At 39.1% G+C, this 23,446-nt stretch overlaps 1 protein-coding gene across 1 annotated transcript in view; it reads right to left on the bottom strand.

Annotated features, from left to right (window-relative positions):
* Positions 1-23,446, bottom strand: part of ITSN1 (intersectin 1) — a 2,682,533-nt gene that overhangs the window by 584,304 nt on the left and 2,074,783 nt on the right. Inside the window, exon 25 of the mRNA XM_044072770.1 lies at positions 17,274-17,465. Coding sequence (XP_043928705.1) covers positions 17,274-17,465 — 192 coding nt within the window. The remainder of the gene's footprint in view (positions 1-17,273; positions 17,466-23,446) is intronic.

Below are 23,446 nucleotides of genomic sequence, written 5' to 3'. Positions count from 1 at the left end.
TGCTTAGGCCAACCATGCACTTTATGCTGCAAGTACATCTCTAAGGCTTCTGGCCTATGTTTAAAAGTTCTTATAATAAAATACATACTTGGTGGATAGTTGGGCATGCTGTGCTTTAGACCCAGTCAAAAAAAAAAAAACAATCTGTGAAAGTCTCTGTGCTGAATTAAATTCCTACACCACAGACTTATTAACTTTATGCTCCAACATGGACAACACTAAACTCAACACAAAGGCCTCCAAAATCATCAATACATTAACTGGCATTATTTACTCAGGAAATTGTTGAATGAAAAGCTATGCACTTTGTGTGTTTTCAGAACAGGGAAATAATTTTAATTTTACTAGTGCCGTGTAGTGATTTTAATTCTCTCTTTTGCCACAAAAATTCATTTTTTTATGAAGGAGAGAACAAAACTTTACAGCAAAATGAGAAGTATTTAAAGCTATATTGGCTTGCTGGAAAAAAAAAATATTCTGTCAGAAGAAAATATGCACAAATGAGGCGATTTTTTTTTGTAACCACCACCTGTAAAATAATGTCTTGAAGTGTAGTTATTACATTAGCAATGCAAGTACTGCTGTTACAGCTTTCAACAAAGAACATTCTACTAAAAACAAAACATTTGATGGTAACCCTTGAAAATGTTGTATAATATAGCAATAACCCACGCCTGGGTGTGAGTAATGCTGGATTTATCCACGGTTGGCGCGGTCTGGTCACGAGGGCGAAGCCCGAGTGGCCAAAGTCAACCGTGGGTAAATTCAGCATTACCCACACCCAGAAGTGGGTTATTGCTATTATACAATGACATTATTTAAGGAAAAAAAAAAAAACTTTTCTTAAATAATGGCATTGTATAATGCCTCCTTGCTGCCCTTCTGCAGCTGTCTGGTATTCTGCGGCAGTTCTGATGTACTGCGCATGCGTATGCCTACGCAGTACATCAGAACTGTGGGCAAAAGCAACGGAGAAAGCAAGATCTCCATTGCTTTTTACAAACTGTTTTCGCTATGTTAAATGGGTTGAACATAGTGAGACAGCTTTAAAAAAAAAAGCAACGGAAAATCTCTGTTGCTTTTTTTAAAGCTGTCTCGGTATGTTAAACCCGTTTAACATAGCGAGACAGTTTTGAAAAAAGCAACGGAGAAAGCAACATCTCCGTTGCTTTTTACAAACTGTCTCGCTATGTTAAAGGAGTTTAACATAGCGAGACAGCTTTAAAAAAGCAACGGAGAATCTCTGTTGCTTTTTTTAAAGCTGTCTCGCTATGTTAAACTCATTTAACATAGTGAAACAGTGTGAAAAAAGAGTTATAGTAATGGAAAAAGTTCGGGCGATCGGACCTTTTTCCCTTACTATAACTCTGATTTACAAAGTGCACGCTGACCAATCAGCGTGCACGTTTTTGAATATTAATGGGGGGCAGTTGTATAATTAGAAGTTATGTACTTACCATAACTTGCCACCTGTGTTGACCATTTTCATTCTTCCTCACTAATAGGTCTAGGATCCAATCCTCGGATGCAACTCAGCTGCATACGCAAGACTTCAGATACAAAGCTCAAGCACTTCCCTCCACCCATAATGCTGTATTCCATCCTCAACTCCTCAGATCGAGTCTCCTGCCTTACTGCCCACTAAGCTATAGAGATAGGACAGACACACAGAAAAACATGAGGCTCAAACCAGCAACATGAATGTTCCAATAACATCCAAAGATCCTTCAAGGAGTGACAAGGCAGGGGACATATGGCAGGGAAGGTGAGGAAGAATGAAAATGGACAACACAGATGTCAAGTTATGTTAGTAAATAACTTCTAAATCTGATTTTGTTCTTTTCATTCTTCCTGACTAATGGGTCAGAGTCCCCAGCTCTGTAACTCTTGGGGGCTGTCAAGGAAGAACATGCCAGAGCACTGTCAAACCAAAGGAAGCTCTACTTCTGGAGACAATGTCTAATTTCTACTGTGTAATAAAGGCACGAGTCTTTGACCAAGTAGCTGCAGTGCAGATGTCGTCAATGGAGGTTCCTGAGGAAAAGGCAGATGAAGTAGCCATAGACCTAGTGGAATGAACCCTATGGGGATGAGGCAATGCCAAACCTTTTTGAGAATAAATCAGTGAGATACAATCAGTAATCCATTTGGCCAAAGTAATTTTAGATACTGCCTGACCCAAGCAGTTAAAGGAAAAGGAAACAGTCAGCTGATCAGACTTCCTGTACTGTTTTTGTCCTGTGAAGATAAAAGTGTAACTGCCTGTAGACATCAATAAGGTGCAGTGTATATTCAACCTTATTAGAAAATTTGGAAAGAAAACAGGCAATTGCATGGATTGGTTAATGTTAATCTCCGTGGTCACTTTTGGCAAAAAGGAACAGTTGGTTCGTAGAGACACGCTATCTTTATGGAAAATAACGTAAGAGGGCATGGCCGATCAGGCCTGGAGTTCAGAATTTTTTTGCTGAGTTAGTAGCTACTAGAAAGACCGTTTTCCAAGAAAGATGCTTTTGTCACATTTTTCTGCCAGTTCAGAGGATTTCTGAATTAACCCCTGAAGGACCATCACCAAATCCCAAGGAAGAGAGGGATCCTTTATTGGAGGTCTGAGGATGAAAATTCCCTTCATGAATTCTTTACATAATCTGGAAGATGTTAGAGAGAAGGATTAGTTTCCAGTATGGAAGTTAGATATGGCTGCCAAATGAAGTTTAATAGTTGAAAAACTAGCCCTTTCCTTAAAGAGAGTAATGAGAAAAAGAAGAATGGTATAAATCAGTGCTGAAAAGGGGGTCAATATTCTGCTTGGAAGCCAAAGGCTTGTGTGGGCCAAAACTGGTCTGTCTAATAATAAAGGTTTATTTTTTCGCCATTTGGTGCTGGCCATTTGATTTGGGATTTGCTGTTCTTTTGGGCCTCTGCACCTCCCATCCGAGTGAAGGTTTTGTTGTTGTAGAAGTTGATGCCTTGTTGGGATGGTGAGGAGCCAATCATCAAGACTGGGAAATACCTGGAATCCTTTGAGTCTCAGGTGAGCTGCCACAAATGCCATGCATTTGGTGAACATCCTTAGGGCTGTGATGAATCCTGCAGGCAGTGCTCTGAATTGGTAGTGACTGGCTCCCAGCCAAAAGCAAAGGTATCTCCTGGAGTGCCTGTCTATTTTGATATGATAGTACACATCTTGGAAATCTACAAAGCACATCCTATCATCCTTATGCAGTACAGACAGGATTGGACTGAACCATAACCATTTGGAACTTTGACTTCCTTATATACTGATTCAAACTGCTTAGACCCAAAATTGGTCTCAGGTCCAATTTTCTTTGGCACTAAAAAGAAGTGGGAGTAAGTTCTAAATCCTATCTGATTGGGTGGGACATCCTGGATGACTCGTTTGCAGCAGCTTTAGAACTTCTTGAGCTGCGCACTCCCTCTGACTGGGTATAACATTGGGGAGTTTCTTCCTTTGGGTAGGAGGTGGAAGGGAAAAGGGTATACACCTCTGCATATGATCCTTAACACCCATGCATTTTTTGTGATATTTGTCCAGCTTCTAGGTGCAAGTAAAGGTGACCCCTGACTGCCTCCACAGGTAGACAGACGGGCAACTCTTCAGGAGTGCTGATAGGGCTCATCAGAGAAGGAATCTCTGAAGCCCTGGTTTTTCAGACCTCCTCTGCCTCTAGGGTGGTGTCTGCCATAGAAACCTCCTCCTATGCCTCTGGAGGAAGCATCCCCACAAGAGTCCTGAAAAGGTCCCCGAGACCTCTGAAACCACAGTTTCTTGCCACATCGCTGGTTCCTGGAGAATGTACACTGAGGGGCAGAGAACTTGATTCCAATGGCAGACAAGGTCTCACTGTGTTAAGTGTATGTTTTACTAATGGCCCAAACAAGGTGGAGCCACTGAAGGGGGCATTAACAAAAGACCACTTGAAGGGTTCCACAAAGTTGCACAGCCACATCCAGGCATATCTCCTAATGGTTCTGCCTGCACTGGCTACTCATGAGGTACCCTCAGCTGCATGGGAAATGAGCCTCATCAATAAATTGGCAATGGATGATAGAGAGCAGCCAGTTGAGGAGAAACCTTGAGGTTCTCCGCAGACATGGACTCAGTATGTTTGAAAGCTTCATGATAAAATCTCTCTCTGTAAGCGAGTAAAATGAGCCAGGTAATTTAACGACTCGGTGTGAAAATGGCTGAGGCGTACATTAGCTTTCCAAACCTGTCCATCACTCTGGACTCTCTGCTCAGTGGATGGACAGGGGAGCTTTGTTCCGCTAACTCCTCCTTAGTGGCTGCTGCCACAACTATGGCATCAACTGGGATTCCCTTGTTCCTGTGAGGTCTTTTTGAAGGGGGAACTAAGAATTTATCCAGGGGCTTGGGGATGTGCTTGATAGTGTCCGGTTATTTCCAAGCCTGGCAGCAAACAAGGTCAGTAAGTTCATCCGCCGGGGGGGGCAACCAATATGTAGATGAGGCAGCCCTGAAAGCCTCCAGGAATACCGATTCCTCAAAAGAAGGATTTTGCGAGAACCAGCCACCTTTCTGCTTGAGGATTTCCAGGATGTCCCCCAAAGGAGATATCTGGTGGCGACCGGGGGATCCTTCACCCTCATCAAAATTTGTGCCCTCCATGACAGACTCCATAGGGGAGTCTATGTGCATCCTCTTGCACATTCTCTTCCAAGGTACCTCTTCAGTGAGGTGCTCAGGAGAGGTGTTGGAAGAAAGGGGAATCCTTCTAGGGAGCTTGTATGGAGGCTTGCCTGAGCTGGCTGACCCTGATGAGCAGTAATAATGGGCTCAGAGCTCAGATCTGATGAGGGGGCAAGGGATGAGATCCGAAAATAAAGATGACAGCTCTCTATGCAGAGAGAAAGCCCTTTTAACAACCTGAAAAGCTGACTGACCTGGGGAAACCTCTCGCCTCCTCCTCAGAGCTGAAACAGCCAAAGGAAAGAAAATCGGGGCAAACCCTAGTCCTAGAGAACTGGATCCAAGCTGTCCAGGGCCAAGGCACCAAGGGGAAGGGAAAGATCTGCCACAGTAGGACTTGAAACCAACCTCTCAGACCCACTGCTGACCTTTCAGATGCAAGACTGACCCTGATCTGAAGGTGTCAGAGCAGAGCTGGCCATAGTTACCATCAAATTTGATGAAGGAAGCTTCCTCAGATCCAACATAGAACCTCTCGGATATCTAGGATCCTGGGACTCTGGATCGGAGAAGGAGACAGTATTGGTGGGACAGGTGTGCTCATGGATATGGGAGGGGATGGAGCTGGCAGGACACCCCCATCTGGATCTGAGTCCTAAGAAATCTCTGCATCATCCTGTTCATGTCGGTCTAAGACAAGCTCTTTGAAGACTTACATGAAGTTGTAGATGCTGACCTAGAGTGCTTTGTTGGTGTTTGAAATAACTTTTGAGGGTAAAGCTGGAGACACAGGTTTTACTACAAATTCCAGCGTAAGTACTCTAATCGTCAGATCCGATATTTGGAGATCCAAGACAGAGGTGGACTGAAGAGGAGAACTGGTAGCAGGGGCTGAAAAAGTCAGATCTGAGGGTTGCTGTGAATCTGAGGACAGCCCGAGAGGCCTTGGATCCGAGAGAGCTCTGAGGAAGTCTTTGAGGATTTTGGATGGTGTCTTTTCCTTGGCTCTGATACCACTGAAGCTGGTATTGTGGGAGTTTGAGCCACAGCTGGAAGTATTCCTTTCAGGATCAGCTTGTTTCTGCAGTTGGAGAGAGCCCTTGGATTAAAGGTAGCGCAAACAGCACATGGGGTATCCAGGTGGGCCTCTTCCAAACAGCAGACACACTTCCTGTGGGCATCAGAATTAGGACTCTTATGCCCACAAGAAGTGGGCTTAAAACCTATAGGCTTCTTTGACATAGTGGGCAGCAAGAAGACAGTAAACCCTGAAAAGAAAAGAAAGGTTTCAACAACTCTAAATTTAACCCGAAGGTTGAGTAGGCACTACAACAAATTTGCCTAAAAGAGTAAGCAGATAGAAATTTACAAACTTTATTTTTTTGAAAAAAATAGAAAATAAAGTATAAGGTACTAATAGAGTACCAAGAGTGGTACGAGAGATAATAGTGAAATGTAAAAATAATAAATTCCTAATGCCTGCGAATAGCTGAGGGAGGAAAGAGTAAAACTAAGTTTAAAGATAGAATGACACTCGCACGCTAGAGCGATTGGATTTTCAGTCTTGCGGCAATGGTGGCAAACGAGATCTGAGGAGATGGGGTTGGAATACAGCATTATGGGTAGAGGGAGGGAGGAGATCGAACTTTGGATCCGAAGTCTTGTGTATGAGGCCAAATCAGTTCCAAGGATCAGCTCCTACACCCATTAGTGAGGAAGAATGAAAAGGACAACATCAAATCTTAACAGTGCATCAGGCACTGTGGACCTGCTCAGAGCTTTCTTGTTCAGCATATTCTAATGTAACATCATTAACCATAGCTGTAATCATGGAAACACTTGGTATAGCTACAGACACTCCAAAACTGTACCATACAGTACCTTCAAAAAATATAAAACTCATATGTTGTTCTACCCTAAACAAAAAATAAAAGCAGCAGTAGCAACTAAGGTGAACTGTTACTCTTCTATCTTGGGATTCTGATTTGCTCAGAGCTAGCAAGAACTTGGGCCCACCTGCAGAATATCATCACAGCTGCTTGATTGTTACCTACATATGCAGTCAACTTCTAAAACATCTTAAATATTCAGCTCTCGATGGTCCTTTCAGTGTACATAAACTATTTTAGGACTTTTTCTTGGCCTCTGGTCACACCACTTTACTAAGGATATTGAAGACACCAGACATTTATTCCTGCTTTCAGATACTTCAGTAATTTTTCTGATTTTTTTTTTTCATGTTACACATCCACTAACAAGGGTACTACTACAAAGACCCATCTAATGAGTTATAAGGCATGTCCTGACCCCAAGAAAAATTTGAGAAACAGGCAGAAGGCATGCCTCACTAAACAGACTCAAGGGACCCTCCTCCATTTCGGTATTATGAAAGATATGACAACCTGGGAATGGAGGGCAACAGCCTATAATGCAGCAGTGATCTTACTCAAATATCTACAGTTACAGTGAGTAAGCTCGAACAACTACATTAAGTTCCTTGAAAGGATCACTGCTGCAGTATGATTCAAGATATATAGGACAGTACTGAAGCAGTAGCTGCGCTAAGAACCTCGTGGTCAGGGAGCACAATGGGAGTAGGATTACCATTGCAAGTGAGCTCACTTCCTGGAAGAGAAGGGGCTGGAGGTCCATTAGCTAGCTTTACAAATGATTTATGTAGAAACATTCATGAAAAGGCTGTAATAGTAGCAGCAGACATTACAGAATGTGATCTGCTCTGTCATAGCAGTCAGAAAAAATACACCACTACTACTTGCTAGCCATTTGAATATAGCTTGTTAAAAAGGATTAATGGGATTGTCTTCCTTACTTGGACTGAGTGAGACAAAAAGTTGGGTCAGTCACTATCCCTGGTTTTGTCAAGGCAGACCCATAGCCATTTATACATACCCAAAAGGTGAAGAAACGTGCTCCACCTTGTTGTGAAGGTTGGAAGATAAAACAGGGAGCATGCCTGAAAGCCAATTCTGAAATCTCTTTCAGCATAAACAAGGGACTGGTCCTAAAGACCACCTTGCCTTTGATTAAAACCATAAGGTACCCTACAACACACAAGGGCCTGTAACTTCTGACAATTTCTCTTGGTTGAAGCAACATCCATCAAAAGCAGTTTTCCAAGAAAGAAACTTTATAGAGGTGCAGAGACTACTATTTCAAAGTAAACTAGGATAAATGTTTACAGTACAACATTCAGATGCTATGCTCGAGGCACTGGCTTCCTGGGTGATCTCATAAACAAAGTAAACTTCAGTAATTCACAGCAAGCCCTGTAGCAAATAAGCAAAAATGGCAAATACAGGCACCTTAACTGAAGCACAAGAAAGGCACTTCCAAAATAAGGCAGACAGAGAACAACTTGTTGCACTGTGGCTGGCTGGAAATTAACACCCTTTGGAAGACAAGATTCTCAGCCTGGTATAATCAATCTGGTTATGTCCTGGACTTCTTTCCTTCATACTTTTGTGAAGATATGGGGTGTGGATGAGGTATTAAGTGGCCCCCTTCCCTACTTGTGGAAAATGCATTCTCTGGTAAGTCTGTCCTACACAGAAACAACCTTAAGGAGAATTGAGTGATCTCTATGGTTTACTGGTGAGGCAAATTAGATATATTGCTGGACAGCCCCATAATTTTTCAGTTTGAGGAAGACTCTTGATCTAGTCTCCACTCATTGGGAATATGTACCTGCTTTGCTGATCTGCCAGTACCTTCTGCGCTTAGGAGTGAGTGTGTATGAAGCAGGATCCTACTCTTCAATGCCAGCTCCAGGCATTCGTGGTTTGCCTTCACAGCAAGTAAGAGCAGGTAACCCTTATTTGTTGACATACCATATGGAAAACCAAACCAACAATGCCTTCCAAAACAAATCCTGGAAGTTAAATCCCCTTCCCTCAGTTGAGGAAACAATTCAAAAAACCTCTGTGAAAAATTTCTAGTCAAAAAACTTATGGCTTACAGGAAAAAAAAAAACCCAAAAAACTAGCAGTGTCCCTATTGAAGTATCACGTTCTCCAAAAGTATATAGTTATGGAAAGATCCTTTGCAATATCAAACAGAAAGGTGGTTAAAAATGAAAGTAGGAATCTCAAAGCTACTTAAAGACATCTCTATTTGTAAATTCTACTTTACAGGCAGATGAGCGCTGCTTGGATAATGGGTTACAGTTTGTAACAACAGGCACTTAATTCAACTGTTCTTTCTTCAAGATATGTTTGCCCTCGGGGTAGTGCCATCGGTGGGGAATGGATCATCACTGGGGGTATGGTCTAAAACACTGTCTTGCCAAACAAGTTTTACTTTTTACAAACCAAATTATTCACTCGTGGAGCCCAAATTAGGGTATGAGTACAGCAATACAAGAGTAGTAGTAGGATAGTTCTCCTTAGATGATGAAAGTGTTCATTGAACACCACAGGAATCACAGAAACCACAGGAATAATTCCAAAAGTTTAATAACGCTTTCCTCCAAGTACGTTTTCGAGTATCTTCATCAGATAACACACAACATGAGTAAAAGGATATCCTGTTTTTATACATATTTCATTAATTGCTTAATAGAATAATGATTTAATTGATTAATTTAAGTAAAACCTTTTAAAAAACATTTTTTAAAAAACTTTGACAGATATAAAATGTTAAAAGTTTCGTATCTGTCAAAGTTTTTTAAAAAATGTTTTTTAAAAGGTTTTACTTAAATTAATCAATTAAATCATTATTCTATTAAGCAATTAATGAAATATGTATAAAAACAGGATATCCTTTTACTCATGTTGTGTGTTATCTGATGAAGATACTGAAACGCATTGGAGGAAAGCGTTATTAAACTTTTGGAATTATTCCTGTGGTTTCTGTGATTCCTGTGGTGTTCAATGAACACTTTCATCATCTAAGGAGAACTATCCTACTACTACTCTTGTATTGCTGTACTCATACCCTAATTTGGGCTCCACGAGTGAATAATTTGGTTTGTAGTCTAGTTTATCACTCATTCCATCATTTTTGCAAGTTTTACTGTTTTCCAAAGACTTGACAGATACACTTCAGTTGCAGTTTTTTTTAATGCACTTGATTTTGCTATTCAACCCAGTTCACTGCACTTGTGTAAGATTTTTCACTAGATTTGTTACCTTTCATTACATGCAACTGAAACTTAGCCGTTGAGTCTTTGGAAACAGGTAAAACTTGTTAGGCAAGGCAGTGTTCTAGGCTGCACCCCCAGTGGTGATCCTTCCTCCACCGATGGCACTACCCCTGAGGGCGGACATATCAAAGAATACCCCCTCTCTGAACAATTGAAATAAGTGCATGTTGTTACAAACTTTAACACAGAGCTCATATGCCTGTAAAGTAGTATTTAAAAATAAAGAGGTGTCTTTAGACAAGAAATAGCTTTGGGAGTCCTACCTTCATTTTTAACCACCTCTCTGTTGTATGACATGCAAAGGATCTTTCCAACACTATATTTTTTTGGAGAACATTGTACTTCAACATAAGATTTTAGAGGGTCTATATCAGATGAACGAAAAATCCGTTCATCGAATACGTAAAGATCGAACCTTCACGGAAATCGAAAATGGTATTGTGGGGTCTCAGTACAGTGAAGATGAGGGTATTTGCCCTTTCCTCACTGCAGTGCGATCTCGGAGTTAAGAATATATATTTAGTGGGGGTGTGGGAGGTGCAGCCCCCCACAATACCAATTTCGATTTCCATGACGTTTCGTTCATTACATATTTGATGATCGGATTTTTCGTTCATCTGACATAGACCCGTTTTTAGAATGGTGAGGTTTTTCAGAGGTTTCTGATGTACCATAGGACTGTATTGTTGTCTGAGATCACATTCAGGAAGCACTGGCATGAAATGACATGAAGACTTGCACTGCATAAATACTGGCTAGCATCTCTGATACCGATACATGTTTTGGTCTTTCTTGTTCCAGAACAACTGGACCCTTACTTCCTCTGAATAATCTTCCCAAGCTTGGTCAGAGGCGTCCCATCATCACCATCTACTGATCTTTCAGTCTGACAAGAACAATGAATTAGCCTTCCCTGTGAGATTATACAACATACTTCTCTACTAGTCACAGAAATAAACAGGTTAACAATTTCTAATGACTACAGGTGCTGGCAACATGTGTGGGTACAGTGGAGAATCCTTATATACAGCCTTGCAAAACAGACACTGACAACTGGAAAGGACACACAAACTAGGGATTTTAGAATAGTTCTTGCAACCATGGAAGATGCTAGGAAGCAATGCCACCTTTTCCTCAAAGAGATGCATTTTGCAGTCCTCTATCTTCAGAATGGTCTGCAGGAAATATATGTTACATGAGCAAGAAAGAGTGGATTTCTATAGGCTAAAGGAAAGTACCACTTTAGTGAAGCACTGAATATTTCTATAGGCTAAAGGAGAGTACCACTTTAGTGTAGCACTGAATATTTCTATAGGCTAAAGGAGAGTACCACTTTAGTGTAGCACTGAATATTTCTATAGGCTAAAGGAGAGTACCACTTTAGTGTAGCACTGAATATTTCTATAGGCTAAAGGAGAGTACCACTTTAGTGTAGCACTGAATATTTCTATACACTAAAGGAAAGTACCACTTTAGTGTAGCACTGAATATTTCTATACACTAAAGGAGAGTACCACTTTAGTGTAGCACTGAATATTTCTATAGACTAAAGGAGAGTATCACTTTAGTGTCGCACTGAATATTTCTATAGCCTAAAGGAGAGTACCACTTTAGTGTCGAACTGAATATTTCTATAGGCTAAAGGAGAGTACCACTTTAGTGTCGCACTGAATATTTCTATAGGCTAAAGGAGAGTACCACTTTAGTGTCGCACTGAATATTTCTATAGGCTAAAGGAGAGTACCACTTTAGTGTCGCACTGAATATTTCTATAGGCTAAAGGAGAGTACCACTTTAGTGTCGTACTGAATATTTCTATAGGTTAAAGGAAAGTACCACTTTAGTGTAGCACTGAATATTTCTATACACTAAAGGAAAATACCACTTTAGTGTAGCACTGAATATTTCTATACACTAAAGAAAAGTACCACTTTAGTGTAGCACTGAATATTTCTATAGGCTAAAGGAGAGTACCACTTTAGTGTAGCACTGAATATTTCTATAGACTAAAGGAGAGTATCACTTTAGTGTCGCACTGAATATTTCTATAGGCTAAAGGAGAGTACCACTTTAGTGTCGTACTGAATATTTCTATAGGTTAAAGGAGAGTACCACTTTAGTGTCGCACTGAATATTTCTATAGGCTAAAGGCGAGTACCACTTTAGTGTAGCAATGAATATTCTTGTTTGGTGCATTGTTCAGTTGGCTCCTGGGATTTTACTAGGCTTACACAGCCATCCAAGTGTTGGTAAACATGAATCCCTTGAGGTACGAGACGTGGTAAGACTGGGGGGTAGGAACTACCACAGAAATGGAAAGCCAGAATGGCAAGTAGGTGAACTTATCTACTCCGTACCAACCAGGAACTCAAGGAATTTTCTGTGTAGTCTAAAATGTATAGGCCAGTGTCCTTCACATCCAGAAAGATCACAATAATCCATAGAAGAGCCTGCAAGGAAAAGTATTCAGCATTTTTACCACCAGGAATGTAATTCTAAATATAAGACCAGTCTCCAAACAGCTGTCTTTCTTGGAAGCAAGAAAAACAACCTTGTTCTCATTCTATAAAGGGAACTACATGCATGTTAAAGTTAACATTTTTTTAAAACTGGATCCACCATGGACGCCTGTTCTGGAACAATAGAGGGCATTCAAATGAAGGAGAAATTCTCCTCAATTCTAGCTAGTAACAGCTTTTGAGTTCCATCTACCCCTAGTCCATGGTTAACCCATACCAATGTGTTCTGAACAGGGGGAAACTGACTTATTACTATTTGCTGACAGAGGAATGTGTCAGAACTGGGAGGTGCTCTCAACAAGATAAACAGCCACTGCCCTTGCTGGTCTGCCTACTTTGGCCCCTGCTGCCTGCCATTGCCTTTCTCAAATACTTTCATTGTCTGAATTTTGTGCAAGACTGGATATGACCGAACAGCCATTTGCACTGACCAAATTTCAAATACATTTTGGTGTGGAGGAGTGAATGTGTTAACATTTTTTTAAACTTATAGGAAAGGCAATCCAAAAAGCAAACATTTATCTAGGGACATTTTCAACAACTGCCTTTTGACATTCTTAGGAGGGGGCACCCCCTTTGTCATGGTTAGGCAAAGATTGTATTGTTAGCCACATATTCCATTTACAATTGTTCCCGGGGCAGCTTGCCTTAGCTCAGGTGTCAATGGTATGTCAAACACATTCAAATATGTGCTTGTACACTTGGACTCTAAGCAAATCTTTCAAAAGGTGCTGTTTTATGGTATGCTTGGTACTCAAGCATGTGTATGTTTAGCAAGTTAGCTACCCTGATACCTTGAGGGGATGGCATTTGTACTTCTTTTCCAGATATGTCCAGGATGTGACTCCACCACTGGGTAAAGTATTCCTAGACAGTGTCAGTTTTAACCCCCTGATTGCATCTAAAGTAGTCACAGCCAGTAGGTTATTGTACATATAATTACATTTACTTTCAACTAAAAGATAGTTGTCAGGCTTTCCGGATACAAGGTATTTTTAAAACCATCCCTGAAAGCTTGTAATCACTGGAGGAATGGCTGTAGGTTTGCACTCCTCTATTCTCAAAAATTCCTGGTATCATTTACATGAGATATTTCTTTCACTCCCCAGCTAAGATGTTTCCACATATGAAGTGACGGTGTTCCATCAGTTTTACAATTGTGTGGCAAGTAGCTCTGTGACAACCACGATTACAGCTCTTTCTTTTTCTATTAAAGGGTAAGTCTGGTGAGGGCTCTCTTCTCCTTCTCAATGGATAAACTATGCTGAGGTAAAGGGTTCCCCTGGAAGCGGTGAAGCCATGTTAATTGTTTGCCAAGCAGCCATGTTTTCTTTGGTAAGGAGGTTAAGGAAGGCCCCAGCAGAACCATCAGAGGCATTAGCTCCCCCCCCCCAGTGCAATTAAGAATATTTTGGTTTATGGTCTAAATAGAAGGCATCTTCCCCCAGTTCTAATGCTGCTTGGGGTTTCTCACTGCATTCATCTGGGATATCTCTCACTTTGACTCAGAAAGGGTTATCCCTTGTCCTAAATCCAGGACCTTCACATGCTTTGGGAAGGTACTAAAGATATTTTGTTCTGCATAAAAAAGCTGCCAATTTATGTGAATGCTTATGGCAGAATAGACACTGAAGGTGATAGCCCTTTAATAGGTTCTGTTAGTCACAAAGCAAACCTACTGGCAACATTTTACAAAGACAGCGGCCTTGGACTGATGTCTAAAACACAGATGTAATCAAGTCAGTCAAAACACAATGTAGAGAGAAGAAAATAATAAATTAAATTATTAAAACGGTATTTTTTGTAATCCTGGAGTCACCTAGGATGGCACAGACAAAACGACTTATAAACTGCTCTGGGTAGCTAAAAGAGCTGAAGATGGTAAGGTTGCCTCTCTCCTTTACACCATACATCTTACAAACATACACAGTGAAAGGATTACCCTGCTTATGAGCATTTGAAAACTCTGGATGTCAAGTCAGATGGTAAGGCTTCTGCCAGGCAGCACAATCTCATATACGATGAATCAAACTGCAGCAGTGTTGTTATAACCAATGCTATATAGTTGCAGCAAGATTTTATGCCTCATTTCAACATCACAGAGTGGTAACATTTCCTTTTCTAACCCACAAACTATGATAAAATGTAAAATGCAACCATCTGTACTGTACAGTGCTGGCACATTAAGGTTGAACTTGCAATTGTCAAGAAGGTCATAGAACAACTTCGGTTTCATGCTAAGTCTTAGGGTTACAATTAAAATGTACAGATTTACAAGAAGAAAAGGCAAAATATTGAAAGCTTCTTAAAGAAAAAAGCAGTGAGTATAACATGAAGCACCACATCTAATGCTAATGCACAGGTGCAGAGTTCCTCACATATGTTCACAAAGAAGTTTTGTTATCTAAAAACATTCAGAACACATCTCTATTGTACAAATGCAGAGTTAAGATGCTTCAGTATATACCTACAGAAAATACAGTGATGTGTCAAAAGAAATGCCTAGAAAAAGCAAAATAATACAGACCGAATTCAAATCAAGTGTCTTTCATATTTAGAAACAATGAATGTGTCATAACTCAACTCAATGGTACAAACTATCTATTTGTAAACGATACAAAAAGCTGTGCGACTTGCTGAAAATGAAATGGGTACTCCACCTCCACTGGGCTGTCCAAGTATATAAATTAATTGTATAACGCTGCAGTGCATTTAGATGGTGCTACATGAATACCATGACAGCTTAGCAGAAGACATAATGCAGTACTGGAAATTGCAAGGCTCCAAAGTACTGATACATTATTCACATAATAATGACTTAATCAGTTTACTTAGCCAGCAATATCAAAAAAAGTTAAAAAAACAAACCTAAAATATCAGATGATGTTCTTAAAGATCACTAAGTATGCACACAAACTACAAGATTTTTTTTTTGGGGGGGGGGGGGTATGTTGCAGAAACCATATTTTGGATTACTTACTCCACTCAAGACACTACAAGTGTACTTAACATAATTTTTTGAAGAAAAGAAGAAACACATCCTTTGTCAACATTTTATAAGAAAAAATTTAATTATTATACATGTAGTTATTTGAAAAGCTGTATTACACTTGGTTAAAGCTGTATATTTTATATATTTCTATATTTTACATTCATACTGATCAAAGTATTTTAGTATTGAAGTGCAACGGAATACTGAGCTTCTCTTGTTCTTTGTACCATAACAGTAGAGAAAAAAATACATTGTCTACAATACTGACAGCATTCTGAGTGGGTTTTCATATGGTTAAAATGATAATGCAGAAATCAAATGAACTAACTGTACAGTCAGAATCAATGTTATGTTTGTACTTGCAGCAATAAGTTTTATTTACAGTGTATACCTAGAGCAACTGGCTTAAAAGACTGCACAAACTACAGCTTTAGACAATGGTTTACAGTACCTAATATATTCTTCACCTGACCGAAAGGTCCGAGTGTTAAAACTTAAACACCAATGTCTAGATTATAAACTGTAAACCTTTGCTGCAGGGGGATTTCTATACATTCTTTTTTTCCTGGAAGAAAAACTCCAAGCAGTGCTCTTCCACAGTCACAAAATCCCATGTCAGAGATCTTCAACAGACGTAATAAAGTAGTGTATTTATAATACAGCCCTAGGGGTTGTGCAGTAAATCCCAAAGGACCATTTGATACAAGATGCAGGAATTTCCTGTTATACTGAGAGATGATTTACTTGAAAATGCATACAAAAACATTTGATAAGTCGAAATTATGCAAACTTCAAAACGGTGCACTTTCAAATTGTAAACATTATAAAAAAATGTACATACACATTGAAAATGGCTAATGAATTCAGCCAATAGCTTTCTTGAAAAGAAAAATGCTGACATTTGGAATTAGCGACTATCACTTTGTTCACTTAAAAGGTAGGTAGCAATGTTTTATGTATAATAACTTAATAATAAAACAGCTGTCAGTAAACATTATGAATATTATCACAAAATACCCCCCTTTGTTTTTCCAGTCATCACATTCCACCTAGCCTTTGAAATGAATAAAAGCAATCTTAAATGACAACACTGAACACAGCGGCACATCAGTTTGTAAAAATGCACAGTAATAATTGGCCATTCTGAACAGTTAATACTACATGCAGCATTCCTCGATAGTGGGTCTTTTTGCATGAAATAAAACTGTAAAGAAGCAGCTTTATTTATTTAATTTTTTATAAAAAGCTAAAATATATTTATCAAAATAATTTTATAACTATTAAAAGCACCTAAGGTGTAAAACTAAACCAGGAACAGAGAAAGCCACAAAAGGACCCACTATCCTTTGTGTTCTTTAGTTTTTAATTTTTTTTATTGTTTTAATAAATGTAAAGAATGAACTAACACATTGTGATTACATGCGACTAATGTAAAATGAGGTAAACTGCTCTGCAGTGTGTTCTTCTAGCCCGAAGGCAGTAGGTGATCATGCAGGAATTCACATGATCAAGGCTGCATCTCCCAACATCCCTCTGGACAGTGATATGGGATAGTGGGTCTCTTTGAGGACTTTCAAGCCTGAGTGGGGGATGGACAACATATGATTCCTAGAAAAAGGAGGAAAACAACACATAAGCAAAATAAAGTGCAAAATTCAAGCTAGGAAAATGAGTCAAGCATGTAAACAGCATGGTGCAAAATGATTAAAAAGGGAAATGCATGCTACACAGGGGAATGGGAACTAAAAAAAATCCACATAAAACAGTCTGCATTACAGAAGGTCTTCAAAGAGACTTAGAAATGTAGCAGCCAGTGTGCTATGATTTCTACAAGGAACGGCAGAATCACAGCAATGCTGCATGTTTTATTATTTTATTTCCTCTAGTCTAAGATGGTAGTTAAATAGAGCAAAACGCACTGTTACTTACATTGCTGGCTTGGATCCATGTCCGTTGTAAGCTTCACATAGTTTGACGGAAACAGACCAACTTGTCCATTAAGTTCTCCTTTCCACCAATCAGGATCATCCTTGTTCAGTACATTTAAGACCTGGCCTTTTGAGAAAGCAAGCTCATCATCATTCTGAGCGATGTAATCGTACATACCAATCACCTGGCACACTGCAAAAGAAAAAAAAATGAATTATTTTACACTGTGCACAACCACCATGCTCATAGGATAGCAACTCTTCCTTGATTGACATATTACAACATAAAATGAAATGAACTCTCATGGAGACCTGTCTAAAACAGCAACATTGCACTGCCGTAAACAGAAATCAAAATGATATATATATATATATATATATAGAGAGAGAGAGAGTAAAAAGGATGTGTCAAAATACCATAAAACTACTTATTATTGAAACCACAGGCTGTAGAATATTTATTTTTTTCTTTTTAATTTTTTTTCCAAAGACATGGGATGTAATGGTCATCAGTACTGCAGAAAATCAGACATTTTAATGCCAAAGTTTTAAAAGAGGGTTTGTAACCATGAACTGTAAAACTGGGTCATCTCTGACATTTCAATTACCAGGCAATAGAAACCATCCCATTTTAAGGAAAACACATGAGACAAGTTTCCAAATGGTATCCACTAAAGACATGCAACCTCACTTGTATAACAGTGGTCATAATGCCTACAGGTGCAATGGGGGGGGGGGGGGTGCCTCCTTTACTTCACCATATTCTTTGCACTGATGAAAAAGCCAGGGAATTAGTAACCCAACAGACAAACCTATAACAAAAAATATCTGAAACTGGAGAAATACTCTGTGAAAAGTAAATGAAAATAAAATGAAAATAAAAGCAGAGTATAAGAACCTCAACAAAAGGAGATGTTAACTGAGATGCCTTTGAAAGCTCACCAGGATGGGTGAAAGAGCTCAACTATCAGTAAATATTAGTTTTTAGTTTGGATCGAATTTTAAATAAAATATCTTTATATCTGTGGATTGTTGGATTCGTTTTTCTACAACATCGATTTTGTGGTGAACGGGCACTTATTGGGGACTCTGTGGCCGTAAGCTTCTTAGTTATTCTTTGAAAGCATTCAAGGAACAGAGGTTCCTATAAACATGTCCATCGGATCATTCACAAGATGGACAGGGAGAAGGAGAGTGGGAAGGTTGAGAAAGAATAAAAATGGACAATACAGGTGGAACATTATGGTAAGTACATAACTTATTTATCTGATGTTATCATTTTCATTCTTCCTCAACCTGTGAGACAGAGTCCCTAGCTACAATAACCCAGGGTGGCCTTCATGGAAGGATATTATGGAGCACTGCAGAACCAAAAGCAGCTCTATTGCTAGAGATAATGTCCAGTTTATAGTGGGAAATGAAGGTGTGAAAATTTGACAAAAAAGCAGCTGGACAAATATCATCAACTGAAACTTTTGCCCAAAAGGCTTGAGAAATTGCCATTGATCTAGTAGAGTGAGCGTTGACTCACTTAGGTAAAGAAACACCTTTGGATTCATACACAAATGAAAAGCAATCCCTTAACCATTTAGCTAAGGTGGTCTTGGCAACTGGTTTACCTTTTTTAACATCAGAGAAGGATATAAAGAGCTAATCAGATTTTCTGAAAGATTTAGTTCTGTCTAGATGAAAAAGCAACTATCTATAAACATCTAAAAAATGAAAACCAGTGGTAAACTCAGCTAAATCCAACCAAAAAAGTCTGAGTGTTGTTAAAATTTTATTGTTAGCGCTTTCATGCACCAAACGTATATGCACTTCTTCAGACAAAGATTCAAACAACACTATCACCATATATACGGTCAAAGGTTAATTGCGTATAATTAGAAAACAATAATTGAGAGTCATTTAAATACAATTAAGTTAAAAATTAAGAATTAAAGCTATCCAGCAATAGAGAGCTTTCAACTAAAAGCATCCCGAAAGAATTCACAAATGTCATTTTCGGACAACAACATTCTTCACCTTAAAAAGCTTATGAATAATAGCTAAAACTTAATTGGAATTAACGTTCCAGTGCTTTTAACCTGAGAAGGCATTTTATTGAACACATATCATTAATCCCAGGATACACATAGGCGTTCGTCCTCAGTTGCCATAACAACTCTTATTCCTCAAGCTTCAAGTGCCAAGGCCCACCCCTTGGATTTCTACAAATCTGTTGTACAACTGTAAATAAAAAACTATGCGTGCTAAACTCACCAATGTGCTTAGCTAACGCGTTAGAAGTTGTATCTTCAGAAATAGCGTACATGTGTTTATAAATACGCTATTTAAGTTGACGTTCAGTTTTGCCCAAATAAAAAACAGGGCATAGTTTACAGGAGGCTAAATATATAACACCTTGGCTTTCACAGTTAAATTTATCGATTAACTAGTACCATAATTTATGCTTTTTGTCGGAAATACATTTAACGTTACATCGTTGCCTTCAATAGGAGACACTATGGGGGAATTTGGCATATAACCTGCAGTTAGAATTGATCCCAAAAGACCAGCTTGTCTTTTGTGATTAATTTCCCTAGTCATAGAATGAATCCATTTAGATGGATAGCCTCTGTTAGAGAACATTGCACCTAACCGATTACATTCTTGGTCAAAATTATCGTCATTAGAACACATACGAGACGCTCTTACCAGCTGACCTTTGACCACACCTTTCTTTTGAAAGAATGGGTGATTGCTAGTAAAGTGTAAAAAAACATTACTATAAAGTGGCTTCCTGTATATTTTAGTATATTTTAGCATAAATTATGGTACTAGTTTTTTGACACAATACAATGATTTAGCTTCACAACTCAGAGAAATCTTAAATAATAATTGGGACCTTATTTCACAAGATCAAAATCTTAGTATAGTTCTTGGTTCCAAACCCTTAGTAGTATTCAAGAAAGCACCTTCGTTGAAAACTCTATTTGAATTACCTATTAAACAATATAAAGTTAGTAAGGGTATGTATAAATGTGGGCGCTGTAGTTATTGTAAGTTCATCCAAATTGGTTCTACTTTTCAAATCAGGGGGGTCAGACACTCTATTCATGATAAATTTAACTGTGAAAGCCAAGGTGTTATATATTTAGCCCCCTGTAAACTATGCCCTGTTTTTTATTTGTGCAAAACTGAGCGTCAACTTAAACAGCGTATTTATGAACACATGTACGCTATTTCTAAAGGTACAACTTCTAACGCGTTAGCTAAGCACATTGGTGAGTTTAGCACACATAGTTTTTTATTTACAGTTGTACAACAGATTTGTAGAAATCCAAGGGGTGGGCCTTGGCACTTGAAGCTTGAGGAACAAGAGTTGTTATGGCAACTGAGGACGAACGCCTATGTGCATCCTGGGATTAATGATATGTGTTCAATAAAATGCCTTCTCAGGTTAAAAGCACTGGAACATTAATTCCAATTAAGTTTTAGCTATTATTCATAAGCTTTTTAAGGTGAAGAATGTTGTTATTGTCCGAAAATGACATTTGTGAATTCTTTCGGGATGCTTTTAGTTGAAAGCTCTCTATTGCTGGATAGCTTTAATTCTTAATTTTTAACTTGATTGAATTTTATTATTGTTTTCTAATTATACGTAATTAACCTTTGACCGTATATATGGTGATAGTGTTGTTTGAATCTTTGTCTGAAGAAGTGCATATACGTTTGGTGCATGAAAGCGCTAACAATAAAATTTTAACAACACTCATATACTTTTTTGGTTGGATTTAGCTGAGTTTACCACTGGTTTTCGTTTTTTGGCTGTTTATTGGTTTTTCGAGTTTTTCTATCTATAAACATCTAACAGATGAAGAATATATTCCCCTTTGTTTTGGTAAATGGGAAAAAAGACTGGTAAGTGGGTACATTGGTTAATGTTCTTCTCTGTCGCAACTTTGGGTAGAAAGGATGAATTAAATAGGGATATTTGGAAAACAGAGCTTGCAATTCAGACACTCCTCCTGCAGAAATGATAGCCACTAGAAAAACAGTCTTCCACGATAGGCATTTCAAATCTATTTTGGCTGAAGGCTCAAAAGGAGGGTGGACTAGAGCCTGTAAAATCATAGTTAAATCCCAAGGAGGTGTTGGATCTTTAACAGGAGGATAATGAAGGCCTTACACAATTTAGATGAGGATAAATATGATGAATTTTCTCCAATATAATTTGGAATGGCTGCCAATTCTACTTTTACAGTAGAGTGACTCGCCCCATTATAAAAAATATGGGCAAGGAAATCAACAATTGCTGATAAAGGAGCAGTAAAAAGGATCTAACTGCTGCTGTCGAGCCCATATAGAGAATCAATTCCATTTGCTCTTAAAGATTCTCCTAGTAGAAGATTTGCAGCAGGAGATCAGAATGTTTTGGACTGAGGATGAAAGCCTGACAAACCTAGCCATTACTGGAATTGCAGAAACTACTCCGTTAGTTTCAGGCCTGGGAGATCGGGGTGAATTTGCCCTGATGGATGGGACAACAGATCTGAATGCGATTCAAGCATCCACAGAGGGCAAATCAGATGAGACCAAAGAAGAAGAACCAGATTCACTGAGGCCAAAAAGGTGTTAATGAAAATATACTGTCACATAAGTATTTTTTGCAAAATGTATATTAACTTTCAGTTTTCTTCACAAATGAGTCAAATAAAATGTTTATAATATACTTATGTTAAGAATCAAATGCAAGCAGAATCACAGTTCTCCTAAAGTGCAGTTTTGTATTTCAAGTGTTTTACAACTGCATCCTCTTTAATGTCATATTATAGTATACTGACAGGGAAAGTATGTGCTGAAAGAATTAAAGGAGGTTTACTATGTTTTGAAGAATCTGGTTTAAATGTTAATGAATGAAGGAAAGAAAAGAAAACATTGTGTCAGGAAATCTTTTGTAAGTTCTGGCCTTCACAGGCTGAGGGAAGAGTCATTGCAAGGATGTCTGTTTAGATAATGTATGTTGGTACTAAATGGTAAAAGGTTGGAGGGCAGATTCATAACCCAGATGGTCTATGTTTCTGAGAGGCCTAATTGTCAAGTGTTCACGTGAAGCTCTAAGTGAGAATCATGAGGGCATATATTTTTAAATTCATTGATTTGTTAACCAATACATAACATCAGAATTCTGTAAGCATGTAACTCATAAGAAATAGTATACAAACTGTATGTTTCTTCTGCTCGGGGAGACTGATTTGGAAATTTTTGTGAAGGCAAGTCTCCCAGAACTGTGGTTTGTTTGGTTATAATAAACAAAAGTACTTTGCACATCCTGAAGTGTTATTCTTAACTCAAGACTAACAGGTAAATCTCTGTTTATCTATCTTATTGCTGCTCTTTAACAAAGGGGCAAGGAGAATCATCTTGCTCTACAACCTGGATGCTTTCTGAAGAAATTTGGGAATCAAGGGCAGAGGCAGAAAGTAAACCAGGAGGCCAAGGATGGACTAGAGCATCCCTGGGTGACTGTCCTTCATGGAGAAATCAAGGCAAAGAACATGCTGCATTTGCTGTGGGGAAATGAGAAAAGACCGCAGCACGGTTGATCCATTCATGGAAGATGTTGCCACTGACTGATTCAGAGACCACTTATGAGGCATCAGTAAGACTCTGCTGAGCCTGCCTGCTAGAATGCTGCACTCCCATGGAAAATGTGTTGTGATCAGAACGTGGCTGTAGAGATCGCCCACTGCCACACTCTCATTACTTCTCAGCACAGGTGATAGGATTTGGTTCCCCCATGTTTGTTGAAGTACCATACTACTGACATAGTCAGTCTGTATCTCAATAGTCCCCAGAGCAAGAAAGTTGTGAAGTGCCTGCAACTGTAAAATGACCACTCATCTCCAGGACACTGATATGCAGGTTGGTATCCTGTGACAGCCATGTGCCTTGGACTGTCTGATGCAAGCAATGCCCCCCCCACCCCACATGGGAGGTGTCTGTGGTCAACATGGCGTTTGGAGGAGGGACAAAGGGATGTCCTTTACGAACCTCTGAGGAGTGAAGCCACCAAAGGAGATAATCTTTGCGGACTTGTAATACTTGGACTGGACAGCTGAGGGGGAACTGATGTAATGACCAATGGACTGCTAAGTTCCATTGCAGAATTCTCATGTGTAGACGTGCTGT

Source organism: Protopterus annectens, chromosome 5.part1, assembly GCF_019279795.1.
Source record: "Protopterus annectens isolate FY-2018-M chromosome 5.part1, PAN1.0, whole genome shotgun sequence".
Classification (NCBI taxonomy): Eukaryota; Metazoa; Chordata; order Ceratodontiformes; family Protopteridae; genus Protopterus; species Protopterus annectens.
The sequence above is the reverse complement of the archived record's forward strand: the minus strand, read 5'-3'. Positions and strand labels throughout refer to the sequence as shown.